Here is a 17871-nt window from a genome sequence, read left to right as displayed (position 1 = left end):
TAACAAAATTTTAGCTCTAAGTCAGCACTTAAAGAAGCTTTCGTATCAAAGAAATCCATTTATCTTTCAAAGAAAAGTCAAAATGTCACCGTGAGTCACAGCCAATCTGTAAAAGAATCACGTCAAAGGGGATTCAAGCAAACTTAAGTGACTAATCGGCATAAAGAATGTTGCTGGTTATATAACCATAACTAAGATTAAATATATTGCAATTATTTTCCAGCGGCTGCAAATATTCACAGTTTTCAGAAATAGCTCACGATAAAGTGATTCATGTCTTTCCATTTGTTGGTGGCCTCAGTCAAAAATTCCCTTACCGCACGCCCGTGCGTAATGTATCCCATGGGACACGATCTTAATTGCTGATTCACTATGCAAAAAGTCTTTAAGTATTCTATGACCCGGGAATTCTGGAAACTTCAGTTTGAACACAGTTTGAAGCTTGTCCAAAGTGAACAGAAATGAAAATGAGAATGGTAACCCGAGAACCAGTTGAAGTGATACCAAGGGTGGATGTCAAGGATGTTAAAGTTATACGCCTCTTGGGGGCTGGCGGGTTCGGTTCCGTCTTCGAAGCTATGCACAACAATTGCAAAGTAGCCCTGAAGAAATTTCACACCAACACTCGCAATAAGAAAGCTGCGATGCAGAGCTTTGAGGCCGAGATGCATCACGAAGTCTTGTCTCTCAAGCATCCTCACATCGTCCGTGTTTTGGCAGCGAACACCGCAAAAAACTTGGAAGACCAGCCTTGTATCATTATGGAGTTTGTAAGCACCAGAAACCTTCAGCATATTCTTGACGACGCCGACGAAAAGATCGATTTTAAACGACGCGTTCGGTTTGCATATGAGGTGGCTCTGGCGCTGGAATATGTGCATAGCAATAACATCGCACATCTCGACTTGAAACCTGCCAACGTTCTGATTGCGCAGGATGATAGCTGCAAACTCGCCGACTTTGGGTGTTGTCAGATCATCCAGGAACGACCCAACACCCCCTCCAGATCGTACCTCACCGGAACTTTTGCCTACCGGGCACCGGAGCTTCTTAAAGGAGAAAGCCCAACTTTCAAGGCTGACGTTTTTTCGCTCGGGATCTGCTTGTGGCAATTCTGGACGCGAGAAATTCCGTACAAGTTGCAAAATCACCAGATTGTGATCTTTCAAGTTGTAGCCTGCAATTTGCGTCCGCCGATCCCCAAGGGGAATGACGTCGACAACCGGTACAGGGAACTGATAACGTCTTCGTGGTCCGGTAACCCTGGTGACCGTCCTTCCATGCCAGAAGTCGTGAACTTGTTGAAGAGTCTCCGTCCTTGACGCGATATTTACTTTATTGGACAATTTTACTAAATATGCCGAGTGCTGGTCACTTGGTTAGTTTAATTTAAGTCGGTTAGAAGTATTACACACAAAAATATATTATATTAATAGATATTTATTTTGAATTTATAAACAGAGGAGAATTATTTATAAGATATATTTTATTATAGAGTATAGTATTAATTACCTGAGAAATTATTTTAGTTATATTTTTGTGAAACGTCGATTAGGGATAGTTGACACCATTGTTATATCAGCAAATTATTATAATCGAGTTAAAATGTAATTATTCTAAATCAGCTTTCCTATATAATTCATGTGTAGAGATTAATGTAATTTCAACGAAGATTTGTGTCCCTTTTCTAAACCTCACACATTACGTGCGTCTTTTAACCTAGCACTAAAAACTTGCAAAAGTAAATTTTCTGACATCATCGTGGAAACATCATGAAGAAAAGAAAGGTGCTTAAAGCCGAAATAAAGGCAAGCGCCTGCATACTTCTGTTCTCGTGACAACATCAACCTTTTATAGCTTGCTGCTGATTGGCCGAAATTAGTGGGACGTTTGGGCCACAGTTCAGCACAACGGCGGATCCAGGATTTCTCAAGGGGGGGGGGGGGGGAGGAAGGGGTGACTGGTACGTTGGGGGTTGCAGAATCAACAGGACATGTCTAGAAAATGTTGCTATTTGAGAATTGGTGCCTATAATTTAAAACTGTCGCACCAGAAATACTGGCAATGCCACAAAGTAGAAATTACAATGACGTACCTTTCCAGAGTGTTTTCCTTTATTTCTGTCATAATGTTCACAATCTTTTTTTGCTTCTTGAAAAGGGGGATATCTAGCCAACCAATCTACCCCCTCCTTCCGACCTAAAACCACCCATGCAGGAGCCGGATGTAAGAGCAGACATGGACCGAACACACTGTAAACACGTGACAAAAAAGTCCAAAGATTTCATAATCCGGCTCGACTCCTTAATTGCCAACGGTTTTTGAGCTTTGAGCTTTATTTGTTTGGGTTATTGTAAAACGTATTTATAAATAAAATACTCGAGACATAAGCTTATCTCATTTCAAGAGTACTGCGTGAGATCGAGAGGAAACAATCAGGTTTCGGGAGCAATCAGACAGCATTTTGTTTTTAATATAGCTTTTTCTAACAAGTTTTTTTTTTATACAGCGTGGCAAACTGTCCTGATAACCATTGACGTGATCGATGTACATGTAACTTTTCTCAATCGAGGAACAGGCGGAAGGTGCTATCACTATCTGTTCCCAGGTCTGCAATGGGCATAACCTCACGTAACATAAAATTCTTGAAGGGCACAAAACATCATTATAACCCAATCACGTTCAGCCTAATCACGTTTTCTAACACCCTTCTTCAGCAGAGGCGGAAGAAATTGTATGAGCTGATATTATTCCACACGAAAAGGAAACGAACTTACGCTTCTAAATCTTTTGTCGTCAGGCGTTCAGACTTTTGCCTCAGTAAAAGCTGGGTAGGAATCTTTTGTGCGTGGTGATTGGATAATTTGCGTATGACGTAATTACCTCGGAAGACAAAGAACCTTGTCGATTTCGTCGTGTTCACGCGCGTGAATAGTCTCTCTTTGGAGCACTAGATCAGTGCTTCTTTACTCAGCCATTTGGCTCCAAAGCTACTGTTATCCTTGTTTTCTTTGGCCGCCATTCTGGCTTGCTAATCCAGGAATCAATCCCGGGACTGATTTTATCGGAAACAGTCACCATTGCCCAGCAGGTTAGACAGTGCTAGTGGAATTTCTTCGCGTTGAGAAATTAACCTTCGATTTGCCACGAGATTGTAGTGAATTAAAATACAAGCGTGAGTTTTTCCTTCCAGTTTAGATGTTAATAGCTGTTGTTTCTTTTGTGTTTTTCTGCAGTGGGACTGTAGATCCTGACCGGCCAACGGACCAGATTTCAAGAATATGGACAAGATTAATGGGCCGCCTGGAACTGGCGAAAGCCACGGGCAAGAAATCCTTCAAGGGTCTATATACAGCGATGGAGGGTACATCCCACAAGAAGATTTGAATAACCACTTCGAAGAAGACGAAGGATTGGACTTGGAAGGATACCAGCCAACGTATGCTGAAGCGTTTCCTCCTCTACCCAGCGCTCATGTGCAAAATTCGACTCAAAACGACACTGGATCAAAATGGCGAACAGCAACAGGACCAATTCGTTCGACCACTGTGACACAGGTATAAGTGGAATTTATAAAAGGCAAAAAGGAAATTAGCACAGTCATGGTTCCGTAAACGATCTTAAACTCAATTTTTCCATAGTGTGGTTTGTTTCATTTACAAATTTGTTTGGTGTGTGTGCTGTTTAGAAGGCCTTTCTGGAGTAAGCTTCGTGCGTGAAAATTGATACAACTATAAGTTTATTCAAGGTCGGCTTTGTGTCTTTCTCTTTGTCCACGGCCACCGAATTATCTCTTATTTTCTTCTGAGTTACATAACATTGAAAAGTCGAAGAAATAAAACTTATGGGTCATATAGGCATATTATAGCCTTTATTAGTGACTTAAGGAACGTTTCTATTTTAGACAATTAAATTTTGCGTTGGTGTTTGCATGGCCACGTTTACATGTCTCCGATAGGCCGTGATTCTTGTTGATGTGCAAAAGAATTGTTCCACCAAAGAATTCCTATAAAGAGTATCAAAGAAAGCGTGTTGTTTGTGTATTTAGACGTTTTTCCCTCGATTTTTTTAACAGGCTTAATATTTTTCTGCCCTATTCTGGACAGAAGCGAGTTTAGTTTTCAACTATTCGAAACATCAATAATTCACGTGATATTTTCTTTAATTCCTGCTTTTACAGTTGGTAAAATGTTGACATTCTTTCATAACGCATCTTTCGAGTGGTAGAGTCATGGACTAGAGATTTCGGTTTTGCTTGTTGAACACAGAAAGGGGAAAAGCTATAAATATTTCTCGAACAGTCATTAAAGCAGTTACATTGTAAGTCGCACTTTCTGAATTCACTCAGAAGTTAATATCGTGTTTTATACAATATTCCAGTTAAACATCCATCTCGTGTCTTTCCATATCATTTGTAGTTTTTAAGTTCTTAACAGCTCTTATTAACCTTGCATTGAAAAAATTAAACTGGCTCTCGTTACAAATTTGTAGTTTTCAAGTTCGTAGAACCCATTGTGATGAAAATGGCCAATTTACATAGATGACAATTTGACGTCCGGATATATTGAATTTCTCCTGGTTTCAACGTGTCACACAAAACGGTCCCACGAGATATAGAAACAAATGCCACTCTCGGCTAAAAACTTCATGAGTTTAACTTCTTTTCCCGTAAACCGTCCCGAATATTGTCAGTTTTTCAGTCTCGCTCAGAAAATAAATTTTGTGAGCAGTGTTGGTACCTTGTTTCCTTGTAACTGAAAAGATCAATTTCTTTACTAGCCGAGCGGTCGAGTTGGGAATTTTTTTTTTTTGCTTACTTCATTTAATATGGTCGTTTTAAATAGCTGTGTTCAGTGTTTATTTCAATGCTTTTTTTTATTTTCTCTGAGAATAGTCAAATTTTTAGATGTACATGTATTCTTTTGAGTGGCTTGGTTTGGGATCATTGCAATTAATTTGCCACTTTATATCTGCAGTTTTGCTTTATAAAACATTTTCTTATTCCTGATGATAGGAAAAAAATATTGTTGTTAGTATATCAGTCTTGTAGACAGATGGAAAATGATCCCAAATTAATCCATGAAAAAAAGGATCCCAAAATCAGGTACCATTGATGAAAGGTTGGTAATGTTAGTAACAGAGTGAAAATTAACATAAAAAAAGTTCTTTTTCAAAAGCACTAAACCAGGTGATTAAATAAGCAATACCATTAAATTTTTCCACACTGGCTCAGTTTCCCAGGCAGCACATCGTAAATCTATTGTTCTGGTCATAGAATATTGTTGAAAAAAAAATTCTGAAAAAATACTGTACTGAAAAACTTCTTGAGTCGGTCTTGTTTTTTTCTATGGATCTTCATCATTTTTTTGCCCTGTAATTTTAATTAATTTCTAAATGTTCTCCTAATATGCTGCATCAAAGAGCATTTGAGTGAACAAAGGTTCCATGATTTCCAAGGAGAGGCAATTGCTTTCAAGAATGTCTTTGGTTACTGTAACTAGCTTAAACCCCAGCGGTAATTTAAAACTGTCTTCTCGTTGTCTTTCCATGATAACTTTTCTTCATATGTGTAACCGGAACCAAGCCTTTAGCATATCTTGAAAGTTTTCTCTTTCTTATCAGCCAAAGTCTCTGAGTTAGAATAGCAATTTTGTTAAAGTTAATATGGTTTTGATAGTGACTTAAGATTGAAGTTTATGAGATAAATAATTATTAGAGAACTTAAAATTCTAGAACCTGTGTAGTGCAAGCTGTGAAGTGCATTGAACAACACAAAAGGCATCAGGCATCTGTTTTGAGTTACTGTAATCAAAGAGACTGTGGCTAGTTACTTCATGCAAAAGACAATTCAGGAGAGATTCACATATGCCCTTGCCACCTCCCACCATATCCACTGTTAGCTCCATCTGCTTTTCAAATGGCTAATAGAGGATAAATTTCATTTGTTTAAAGCAGCTATGTTACAAATCTAATAACTATTTTTGTGATGGACAAAATTACTGAATTGTATGTTCAAATTGAATTCACTGGGCAAGAAAAGCATCTGTAAAGTTGTTATAACAAAAGCTAAATAAAAAACAGTTGACCTAGACTGGGGTAGGTATAGAGAAGGAGCATGTACATGTTCTAAGAATTTCTATAAAACTACTTTGTTTTGTTGCAAATTTAAGTGAGATTTATTGCCTGCATGCCTCAACAATGATGTACTCAAATGAAACTAGAACCCCTGATAGAACTAGTTGATACTGTTTTATCAATGTTTTAATTGCATGTGATACTATTATGTAATCAAACCACATCAAAGCCCCCCCTCCTCCCCTCCCCCATCCCAGTCAGTGTTTTTTTTTTTCCTGAGAACTAGCTAACGCATGCAATTCTTGTGCTATCCAAAACAACATTGAAAGAGGGTTGGGGGGATAGCCACTATACATCTAATAATGTTTTGGAATTCAGCCAGTCTTGAGAGATTGATTGAAATAAATAGTACTGCTTAAATGCATTTGTTTACTCTGAAAAGATTTTGTGATGTACATTTTGCACTTGCTGTTAAGAAGATTCGCTAAAACCCCGGACAAAATTAGACAGCAGTTGAGACAAATTGAAAAAAATAGCTTCATACCCTTCACTCATCAAGCTAGTTGATCTATTACAAGCCGCTAGCTAGGGGTTGAATCTTGATCAATATTCACAATCTGCTGAACTAATAGGCTACAGTGCCTGTTGGGAGAGGATTTTAATAATTGACTGTTTCTTATTGAAATTTTTCAAATTCAGGTTTTCCGTGTCCCATTGGAAGAACGCCGCTACAAACAGCCCAATGAAAATGCCTTTGGAGATGACCGCCAGCGTGAGATTTGTCGTGATATCATGGCTAAGACTGGAGCAGCAATTGAGATCAGTTCTGGAAAAGATCAAGGATTGACAATCATGGTCACTGGAAAACCAGAGTTGCTAGCTAAAGCCAGACGTATGGTACTCACCCAGCTTCAGACCCAGGTAACTTGCTTTTTTTAGTACACTCGTGCAGTACAGAATACAGAAAATGGTATGTTCTTGAGCAAGCACATGTAGTGTAATGAGTAAAATACTTGTAAATATAATATATAAAATGAAAATTATCAGTGGCACCTTGATGGAGTAGTTATCCATCCACTGTTTGGAATTTGGAAAGTGTTGGCTTTTGTGGAGGGAGTAAAACTGGAGAACCAGTAGAAAAACCCTCAGAACAAATACAAGTACTACCAACAGAATCGACCCACTTATAATGCCAGGTGTGGGATTCGAATCCTGGCCACATTGCTGGGAGCCAAATTCTCTCATCACTACCCCCGCTCCACATGTATTATTAAGCACTTAATGACTGGCCCCAAGAGAAACAGTGGTTTTGTTTCCCCGAGACCCTCAGTGTTCCCCAGGCAGAACTGAGAGGAACATTAGGGGTTGAGGGGAAACAAAACTCTCTCTTTCTCGTGGGGCCAGTCATTTAGTGATTTGCTATACCTTCCAACTCAAAAATAGAACAAACTGCAAAAAAGGCTAAATACTGTATCTGGTGTGGGCAGCCCCAGTGTTAACACTGTGCAAGCCAGCCCGAGACCCTAGAATCTTCAAGGTCTTATTAATTGTGGTTGATTCACTAATGGTCAAGTCTGCTCATCTGGTTGGAGTAACAGGTAGTTCAGTAGGTATCAAAGACTATTAGTTTGTATGTGTATATTTAGCACAGAAATATGACTTGGACCATCTAACATTGTTTGATGTGTGGCGTTTGTACTCAGGCTAATGTTGACCTCGGCATCCCTCGAGAACATCACAAATTCATTCTTGGCAAAGGAGGAAAGACCTTGCAGCAACTGGAACTACAAACTGCAACAAAAATCACCATGCCAAGGGATGGGTCAGATCTCATCCGAATCGTCGGCACCAAGGAAGGTGTAGACAGTGCTCGGCATGAGATTCAGATTATTTCGGATGAACAGGTAAATGAAACAAAATAGATATATGCCACAAAGCACTCAATAAATAAGTGATAGAAGCAGGGGTTTCATTAAGGGCAGGGCACTGGGCAAATTGCCTGGCTGTGAGGATGATTTTGCCTGCCTGGTTTGACCATCTAGATAAGAGTTGTTCTTATGATGAAGTTCAGTGAAAAAAGGTTTTGCCCGCCTGTGAAAACCAGTTGCCCTCCAGCTGAAAATGTTAATGAAACCCCTGTAGAAAATGGAGAGAAATATGTTAGTAAGCGTACTTATAGATATAAATAGAGTCAGATGTTTTTGGAATGCAATGTAATGCCTTCATCAGGGTTGGTTTTTCAAAAGCAAATGTGTGAGCTTGAGTAGATGTCGTCTTTTGTGGAGACAGGATGCCCTGGAGTGGATTAGAGGAAAATAATAGTATATTAGTGCATTACAGCAGTAAAATTACAACATATGACTAAGTAAGATTTGTGAAGATATTTTTAAGGTTTTGGATAATAAGGTTTAACTATGCCACATCTGATTTCTCTTATCGAGGCTAAACTGGCTTTTGAACGGCTCAATATTGAACATGTGTACCACCCTTTCATTGCTGGAGCTAACGCTTCCAAGATCATGGAGCAGACTGGAGCTCGAATCAATATCCCACCACCATCAGCTCAGAAGGATGAGATCACTATTGCGGGAGAGAAGGAAGGTGTAGCCACAGCAAAGGAAACGATCATGGCAATTTATGAAGAAAAGAAACGCAAAACTACCACTGTGTCCATTGAGGTGAAAAAGTCCCAGCACAAGTATGTCATTGGTCCTCGGGGTGGAACTCTGCAAGAAATACTTGCTTTGACTGGTAAGGAAATATTGGAATAAAGCTCTGGCCTGAGTTGTTTGAAGGTGGATAACGCTATCCACTGGATAGCATTTTATCCGGTGGATAGCATTATCCACCTTTTGAACAACTGGGGCCTGGAGTTTTTCATGTTTTGGTGAACAACTTAGGTGGAAATGGCTTGGTGAAAAGGAGTGATCAGAAAGTTTTGGGATTCTTATTTATATACTTTTATGTTTTATGTTAACTTTCATCAGGTGTTTCCGTGGAAATGCCACCCCTTGATAGTGACCTAGAAACCATCACTTTACGTGGTGAGCCAGACAAGCTTGGAAGAGCTTTAACACAGGTGTACGAAAAAGCTAGCAGTGTTGTTTCTGCTGAAGTTGATGCTCCTCGCTGGCTGCATAGGTTTATCATTGGTAGGAAAGGACAGAACATTCGGAAAATAACCCAGGATTTACCCAAGGTAATAAAGGAAGTTTATTGAGTAGAGAAGTCTTGTGTTAGTTGCTTATTAAATAAGTATTTTATTTTGTACAGGTCATGAACAACTTAATGTGTGTGTATTTTTTAACAGGTCCACGTGGAATTCAGTGATGAGAAAGACAGTGTCTCCTTGGAGGGGCCTCCTCAAGAAGTGGAGAAAGCGCAGGAATCTTTGGAGACCTTCATCAGAGAACTGGTTAGTAAACAGTGTACAATGGTCATGCATTGATACATGCCAATTTTTTGTTAGGAGTATGAATTTTTCATTCCCAACGGGTGTTGGCCGCTGTCTTTTAACTTGAATTTGTCGTCTTCATTTTGATTTTGTTTCAATTTGCAGAAAGCGTCAATGGACTATGCAGAAATCAATGTGGAGCACAAATTTCATCCTCACATCATCGGCAAGAATGGAAGCAATGGTATGTTTAATGATACATGTATCATTGAGAATTGTGTGGACTTGGTTTCCTCAGGAGTTTTGGTTAAAACTCAACTTCCATAGTTGAACTGAGTTGGAGGACATTCTTTATTGTGATATTTATAATGTGTGCTCATTTGTCTTTAGTGAATCGCATCAAGACTGAGACAGGAACATCCATTTTGATCCCATCCAACAATGAAAAAAGTAACATCCTCAGGATCGAAGGATCGCCAAAAGGCGTGGCTCTGGCTAAAGCTGAAATTCTGCAGATGGTTAAAAAACTGGTAAGTCCACCTCCTGGGTTAATTGTCCTTACTTTGCAGCTTACATTTTTTTGTAATTTACCAAGTGAAGTTTTTTAAGTTCTCTTTTACAGTGTGGGAAGAGAGGTACTGTAGATTTAAAGGTTATGTGTTGTCAGAGATGCTGGCTGAGAAGTCACTCTAACAAGCTTGAAACAAGTACAGTCAGAAAGTGTCGATTGCCTGATGTGTCACTAAAAAATCTTTTGGTCAAGATTGAAAATCATAGTACCAAGGCTGCTAAAAAAATCCATATAGTCATTTCTTTGGTTATTAAACAGAACCTAAAAATCTAAATAGATTTCTTTTGTGACCAATCAGCACCTGTAATTTTATGTAGACTCAGTTTCCCAGAAAAGTTGTCCATAGTTTTGATGATTTTGCTGGCTCTTTAGAGTTTGTGACCCAATGTGTTTACCTCACCAATAACTTTAGTATTTTCCTGGGATGTGTAAATTCAATTCCAGAAGTTGTAGACCGAACCTCACAACCTACCTATGGTGTTGTATTATCTTGCAGGAAAATGAAAAGACTAAAGACGTGCTCATTGAACAACGATTCCACCGAACCATCATCGGAGCCAAAGGTGAAAAGATCCGTGAAATTCGTGATAAGTATCCCGAAGTTCAAATCTCTTTCCCCGATGCTGGCAAGAAAAGTGACATTGTGAACTTACGAGGACCGAGGGAAGATGTGGACAGCGTTTACACTCTCCTCAAGAAACTGAATTCTGAACTGGTAAGGCTTGTTTGTTTAGCATGTGTTAATTTGGCAGTGTACTGTATGTACAATCGATCAGTCGAAAACTACTTTAGGCAGCACAGTTTTAAAATCTCCTCTTTTTTCGCAATGCACAGATTGCTGCCAATTTCCGCGTGGAGGTTCCAATTTTCAAACAGTTCCACAAGAATGTGATTGGTAGAGGTGGAGCTACTATCAAGAAGGTAAAAAAACTAATGTATCTTGGCAAATAACAATATTGTTGTGTGTTTCCACTCATAAGTTCAGTGTGACTGATAGCTAAAGAACAAATTGAAAACACTGTATTAATTTTCATAAAATCTGCATCAAAAAGTCTCAACAAGTTGGTGCCAAACACAGTTGATACCTTCTCAGCATTTCCCCTTTTGGGCAAGAAAGTTGCATTCATGAACATTGCTTTCTTGTGCAGGTGTACTCTGTATCTAAGTAAATATTCAATTCTTAGAACTCTTTTTTGCTTTTGTTTCCCTTTGGTTTTTCGATCAGAAAGGAGGTATCGCTTTGTAGTCTCAGTTTGTTGTGTTGATTTAGTCTTGTCTGTGTACTCTCATATAAAGTTTAGTCTGGTTAATCCACAGTCTTAGGTAATAATGGAAAAGTGTCCCTTAGCTTTGGTTCCAATGTCGGTCTTGAGTGCACACACACGCACTATATTTGTGTTAATGTAAACCATGTTCTCCTTAACTGACCGTTTTGTGCTGTTTTCTTTGCAGATTCGTGAAGAGACTGACACCAAGATTGAGTTGCCATCAGAAGGAAGTGACAGTGATATGATCGTTATTACAGGACACAAAGCACAAGTGGAAGCAGCTCGAGATCGCATCATTGCAATCCAGAATGAACTGGTGAGAGTCTTGATCCTCTAGCTTTGCCATTGTCTTTACATTCATAGTCCAAGCACCAAGTGAGCAGGCAGTAAAATGACAGGAAGATATGACATAAATCATTACAGACTGAGAAAATTTGGTTGATTAGACTGCTGTTGTTTCACTCTGGATATTTAAGGTAACCACTTTTGATAAGTCAAACAATGAGAAGTGCCCTGTATTGTAGATACATGTAGTTGTAATAAGACAAAGAAATAGAGAAGAGTAATAAGAAAAATGAATCCCAGTCTAAATGGGCTGATTTATAGGGTACGAGTATTCCCTCTTTTGTTTAGTCCATCAAGCATGACCATATATTTCTTTTGCATCATGCATGGTGGTCTAAGCAAAAGCGGGACCACTTGTAGCCTAGCTAATGAATTTGTACTGTTTAAGTCAATACTGGTGATTCCAAGTTTCAGACCAGTTTTAAAAGTAAGCTCTTCTTTGCAGGCAAATGTCACTCAAATAGAAGTTAACGTCCCACATAAGCATCACAATGCTGTGATTGGTGCCAAGGGTCGACTCATTCGCTCCATCATGGATGAGTGTGGTGGAGTCAGCATCAAATTCCCGCCAGAGGGCAGTAACAGTGATAAGGTCCTCATCCGTGGACCCAAGGATGATGTTGAAAAGGCCAAGAAACAACTTCTTGATCTTTTGAATGAAAAGGTTTGGATCAGAATTGTGAATAAGATTCTTCTGGTTAATGTTAAAGGTGCTAAAATTGCAGCCATAGTCGAACAACATTGTGAATAAGAAAGAAATAGATACGTAAATTTTCCATTGTTTTTCACTATGGTATCCCATATTGAGCGCGTCTTTTGCATTGTACGTGTATGTCAACGTAAATTCTTTCTTGTGAACTGTTCATGACCCTAGAACATGCATCCACAGGTGTACTGACATTAGTGCTGTAATGTATCAAATGCGAAAAACTGTTTTTTTTTTTTACCCTAACTTTCTATTTTTCTATTTATTAGTAAAAAAGAAAGTTTGTAACTGTTGATAGACTCTCCCGCCTAGACTAGCACTAGCTATCCATGGGCCAGTCCAAATGTTAAGGGTAACTGATTAAGAAATAAAATGATCGATCGATCGATCGATCGATTGATTGATTGATTGATTGACTACATTTCTAAACTCCGAGAAGAGAGTTGAAAATAGGACGCACAGCAAAGTATTTTTGACAGACGTCGAGGTGTTTGGAAATATGGTTCAACTCTGTCTTTGAGTGTTTGATATATCTTCTCATTCGAAACTAAAACTGAGGAGAAAATGGAGAAATGTAATCGTTAAATTCTGTGCTAATGAAGATCAGATAATCGTATCCAAACACCGTCACAGCCATGATTTCCTTTGTTTATCCTTGATGAATTATTAATAAGTCTGAGAAGTAAGGTTCGTTTTCCTCGTAGTGCTGCAAGACCTTTGATCACTGTCACTCACAAATCCCTGGGCAGCATACATTTGAGTGGCTCATTATGGTAGACCTGTTTCTGCTTTAACACATTCTTTTTTGTGTGCCACAGGAAACTAACAGTTACACCCTTGAGATCCGTGCAAAGTCACAGCACCATCGCTTCCTGATTGGCAGAGGAGGGGCCAACATCAAGAAAGTTCGAGAAAATACTGGCGCAAGGGTTGTATTCCCAACACCAAGTGATGAAGACAAGGAACTGATTACAATCATTGGAAAGAAAGAAGGAGTTGAAGCAGCCAAACAAGAACTTCTGAAAGCCATTAAAGATCTGGTACGAAGAGTGCTTTGATTGAAATATCAAATATCCTCATTGGTTTTGATACTTTTTTTTTGGAAATTAAATTTAGCTCTGAGAATTTGGTGATACATCCAGATAATATCTCCCTGATGACTTTGTTTATTCTCCTCATCACCTGTTGCTTGTTAATGGATGAATTTGTAAAGAGAAATTAATCTTGCTCACTCTCGATTTTGAAAACGAAGAGACAGCTACTTGATTATTATTTTTATTGAACAATTGGGGTTAAACATGGATCTGAGGTCTAAGGTCCTTCAGCCCTTCTTTTTTCCTTTGTCCGTTGAGCGTGACGCGAAAGAACACACAAAAGGGAAAATAACCGAGTGAGGATTTGTCCTCTGAGGTTTCGTGTGTCGACTAAACTCGGTCTAGTACATGCTGTTAACTAATGTTTTGTCTCTTTCCAGGACAATATTGTTGAGGGCGAAGTGCACGTGGACCCCAAACACCACAAGTACTTTGTAGCCAAGCGAGGTGAAAAGCTGCGAGAAATCGCTGATGACTTTGGAGGAGTTGTTGTCAGTTTCCCTAGAAACGGCGTCAACTCCGACCGCGTCGTCCTGAAAGGTGCTAAAGATTGCATTGAAGGAGCCAAAAAAAGGATCTTGGAGATTGTAGATGAGCTCGACTCCATGGTGTCTATTGACTGTGTCATTCCACAGAAATACCACCGGAACATCATGGGAGCCAAAGGAGTCAATGTACAGAAGGTCACTTCGCAGCACAAAGTTCAGATCAAGTTTCCTGACCGAGATCCCGGCGCCAGAGGTCAGGGTATGGTTAATGGCAGTTCCTCACCCGTGGAGGTCAACGGAGAAGATGCTGGGTCCCCTCCTGCGAGTCCTCGCAAGTGTGACACCATCACCATTACTGGCTCAAAGGACAATGCTGAGGCAGCCAGGGAGGCCTTGTTGGTAAGTCAAACTCGCATCTAACTTCATCATCCAATCGTAAACCCTACGTAAAGGGGCTTAGTCACAGTGTTTTGAGTTATTTTGGGCACGTGCAAAACTACGGCGTACCTTAAATTTGAAGGAAACCTGAAAATAGTAGTTTACCAAGGCAGAAAAACACCAAAGAGGTATAATAGACCATAAAGGAACAAGGATGGTTAAGGGTGGAGAAAGTTAACACCGACTCACTGCAATCACGAACTTGAAAAATTTATGATGTTAAACTTTTCAGGGTGCACAAACAGTGACGTAGCTCCTTAAAGATTTATGAAGATTTATTGAAATTTTTGAAACATTAATTTTGCTGAAGACACGTGAAGTAGAAGCCCTTCTTCTCCCAAACTTCTTAAATTTTGCAAAAGTTACTGAAACATGTACATAACTACTGTAGAAACTTGCAACATGAGCACTTCTGACATAACTTTGAAAGACAGTTTTAAAGCCCTTCTAGATTCTGCAAATCACATTTTTATTTTAGACGTACATGTAGTTAATGTAATAGGAAACACGATAGTTCACTGATATTTTGGTTTGGAAGAAAACACTTGAGTCTACAGCTCTTTTGCTTTCCACCCCAAAGAATCATTATTTTGTTCTCCGGTGTAACCAGTCTCCCCGAAAAGTGTGAAAGAGGACTGGACCTACAGCTAACGCGTTTCTTCTTTTCACTTCAGGAACTTGTTCCAATCACTGAAACGATGACCATTCCTTTTGATTACCATCGCTTCATCATTGGTGCAAAAGGAGCAAATGTACGCCAGATGATGGATGAATTCGACGTGAATATCACCATACCTCCCTCTAGGGATGAATCTGACCAGGTTGTGATTGTTGGAACTCGACCCAAGGTCAACAAGGCCATAGAGGCTCTGGAACAAAAGGTGGCTGAGATTGAGGCAGAGAATGAGGACCGGGTGAGTTTTGGATCTTCCTTACAGGGACCTTTTATTATATGAGAGAACATTTTTCCCTTTAGTGTTCCAGACTGTAAATTAATGGCACGTGTATGGTCCTTTCCACAGCAACTACGCAGTTTCAAAATGGAGATCAGTGTTGCAAGTTCTTATCATCCTAAGATCATTGGCCGCAAGGGACAAGTCATTCAGAAAATCCGCACAGATCACGCGGTGCAGATACAGTTTCCACCTGTGGAAGCGTCGGAGTCTGAAGCTGACAAGATTGTTTTGACAGGATATGAACACAACTGTGAAGCTGCCAAGGAAGCCATTTTGAAGATAGTAAGGGAACTGGTAGGTATTTATTGGTTATAAGCATCCACATTTCCTTAAAGAGCACAGTCACGGTATTTTGATTAATTTTGGTAGCGCACAAAAATACCTTTACTTCAAAGAAACCAGAGATTAGTAGTTTTCTAAACTAGAAAAACACCAAAAAGATAATAATAAACCATAAAGGAAAAACGATGATTAACGATGGAGAAGATTAACACGGATTACGAAAGACGAACTTGAAAAATTTAGTCTAAACTTTTCATGATGCACAAACTGTGACGTAGCTTCTTTAAGAGTCCATGAATTTGGCTTTGCGTTAACAATATAATGTAGCTAGTAGTGTGTGAAGTGCAGGACCCCCCTTTGCAGGCACTCGCCTAATTCGGACACTTCATTATTGCAGACAGTGGTTTTGTTCCTTGCTCACCTATACAGACACTTCCTGTTGTTCCAACAGGGGACATCTGTGGTGGTCACCTCGACACGTTCAATATTAGTATTAATCATGTTCTTTTAGTGTTTAACATCCGCGCATTTTCTTTTTTAATAGGAAGACCAAGTTAGTGTGGAAGTCCCTATCGACCCGCGGGTTCATCGCCGTTTGATTGGCACCAAGGGTCGTACCATCCGTAAATTCATGGATACATACAAGGTGGACATCCGGTTCCCCTCTCTCAACACTTCTGATCCTGTCGTCATTTCCGGCATGGCAGAGAATGTTGAAGAAGCGAAAGATCAACTTCTGCTGCTGGAAGAAGAATATGTAAGTGTTTACTTTTGAGTGATACTGTTAATTGTTTACCGATTAATCCTGGAACATATATGAACTAACCGTCAACTCGCTCGTCAACCAGACATTTTTCCTTGACTCAAAAATGCGAGGATAATAATTTTGATCGATGGATCGATCAATCAATAAATCAATTAATCACTCACACCAAGTATTTAATGTCTTCATTGTACAACGTAACTTTTTCGGCACTACCCCCCCCCCCACCCCCCCCCCCACCCCAACCCACGCTCACAAACGTTTCTTATTTTGGAAATCGAAGCGTCTGCGCAAGTTGTTCCCCTCCCCCTCTCCCGTGCCTTGTCTTGGATCTGTTTTCGCTCTAAAGTGTATTTATTTCGATGGTTGCCGTAAGTCAAAGACCCTGGAACAAGGTATGCCTTGCTTTTGTTTGCAATGGTAGTAACTGTTGTCACGTTATTTCAGATGCAAGACGTACGTGACGAGATTGAACAGCATGATGTTCTAAGCCATTATTTGAACCCGCCAAGCAAACAAAGCAACCAGGTTGGTTTTGTTGTCAGAGATGCTCCGTGGGACAACGTCCAGAACTCGGACAGCGACAGGAAACCCCAAAAGCAGCAACAGCAGCAGCAGCAGCCACTGCCGCCTCGGCAGTCTGTCAAAGAGAAGCCCCCACCCCCAGACACAAGCAACATTGCTGACTTCCCCTGTATCGGCAGCTCCACGGCTGCCCCCCGCCCCACAGCTTGGGGCCCGGCACGCCGTTAGCGTCAACTGGAACACGACATTTTAATGAGCAAGGTCATGGACAGCTACATGAAAATTAAAATAGATTTTTAATAGCACGTTATAATTTTTGTCCCATGTACTGAAATGAAAGAATTTTTGTGTGACAAATTTTTGAGTTTCAATTGTGTTTGTCACGTCACCCAGTGTCATAATCTATTGTGTGGCCAACGTCACGTTGAGTTTTGATCAAATTTTATTGCCTTTGTCCCGCGTAGACCTTGAGTTTGTCGTGTGCCGGTGGGAAGTTTGCTTTTTGATTGGATAATAGGGTCATTACGGGGTTTTATTTACTTAGTGCAGCCTGAGGAAAATCTCATTTCATCACCGTGTAGTTTTTTCCGACAAAAAAATTAAATTATTTTTTCATCTGATTTTAGCGACCACTCTTTCCCACGATCTCACTTCAGACTAAAATTAAATAGAAAGAAAAAGGAAAAAAAGAGAAAAATCTAACGTAATATTTGATATTCTTTATATCTCCAACCCCATCAATAAAAAGTAGATGAATATTAAACCCATTACCAGTCATGTGTCAGTGCGTCAAAGTAAACGGAAAACTGTAACCTTGTGAAAGGCAGGAAAACTACTCTGTGACCATTGGCCACTTTTACCAGTGGCCTTGTTGGGTCAAATAAACTGTTTAAACAGAGACGAAGTTGGCTGAATTTGCGGTGTGTTCCAGTTGATGATGTTTAACATCCAAATGACAAAATTACT

General features: G+C 39.7%; 2 protein-coding genes across 2 annotated transcripts; both read left to right on the top strand.

Moving 5' to 3' along the window:
• The first annotated feature begins 402 nt into the window (after positions 1–402).
• On the top strand, positions 403–1543 carry LOC110067495 (serine/threonine-protein kinase mos-like). Its single transcript, XM_020774826.2, has one exon. It carries the CDS (start codon positions 462–464, stop codon positions 1320–1322), a length of 861 nt encoding a protein of 286 aa, XP_020630485.2. The 5' UTR covers positions 403–461; the 3' UTR covers positions 1323–1543.
• A 1355-nt stretch (positions 1544–2898) lies between these two features.
• Positions 2899–17805, top strand: LOC110067493 (vigilin-like). Its single transcript, XM_020774824.2, has 19 exons — positions 2899–3091; positions 3237–3557; positions 6775–6996; positions 7779–7979; positions 8517–8826; positions 9063–9274; positions 9386–9490; positions 9635–9713; positions 9860–9999; positions 10537–10755; positions 10875–10961; positions 11493–11624; positions 12099–12317; positions 13178–13399; positions 13834–14340; positions 15054–15293; positions 15402–15629; positions 16162–16374; positions 16828–17805. Exons 2-19 carry the CDS (start codon positions 3282–3284, stop codon positions 17131–17133), a joined length of 3918 nt encoding a protein of 1305 aa, XP_020630483.2. The 5' UTR covers positions 2899–3091; positions 3237–3281; the 3' UTR covers positions 17134–17805.
• The last annotated feature ends 66 nt before the right edge of the window (positions 17806–17871 follow it).

The sequence above is a fragment of the Orbicella faveolata genome, unplaced genomic scaffold (genome assembly GCF_042242905.1).
Source record: "Orbicella faveolata isolate gen_17 unplaced genomic scaffold, um_ofav_v1 contig_12, whole genome shotgun sequence".
Classification (NCBI taxonomy): domain Eukaryota; kingdom Metazoa; phylum Cnidaria; class Anthozoa; order Scleractinia; family Merulinidae; genus Orbicella; species Orbicella faveolata.
This window is presented reverse-complemented; position numbering and strand designations above follow the sequence as displayed.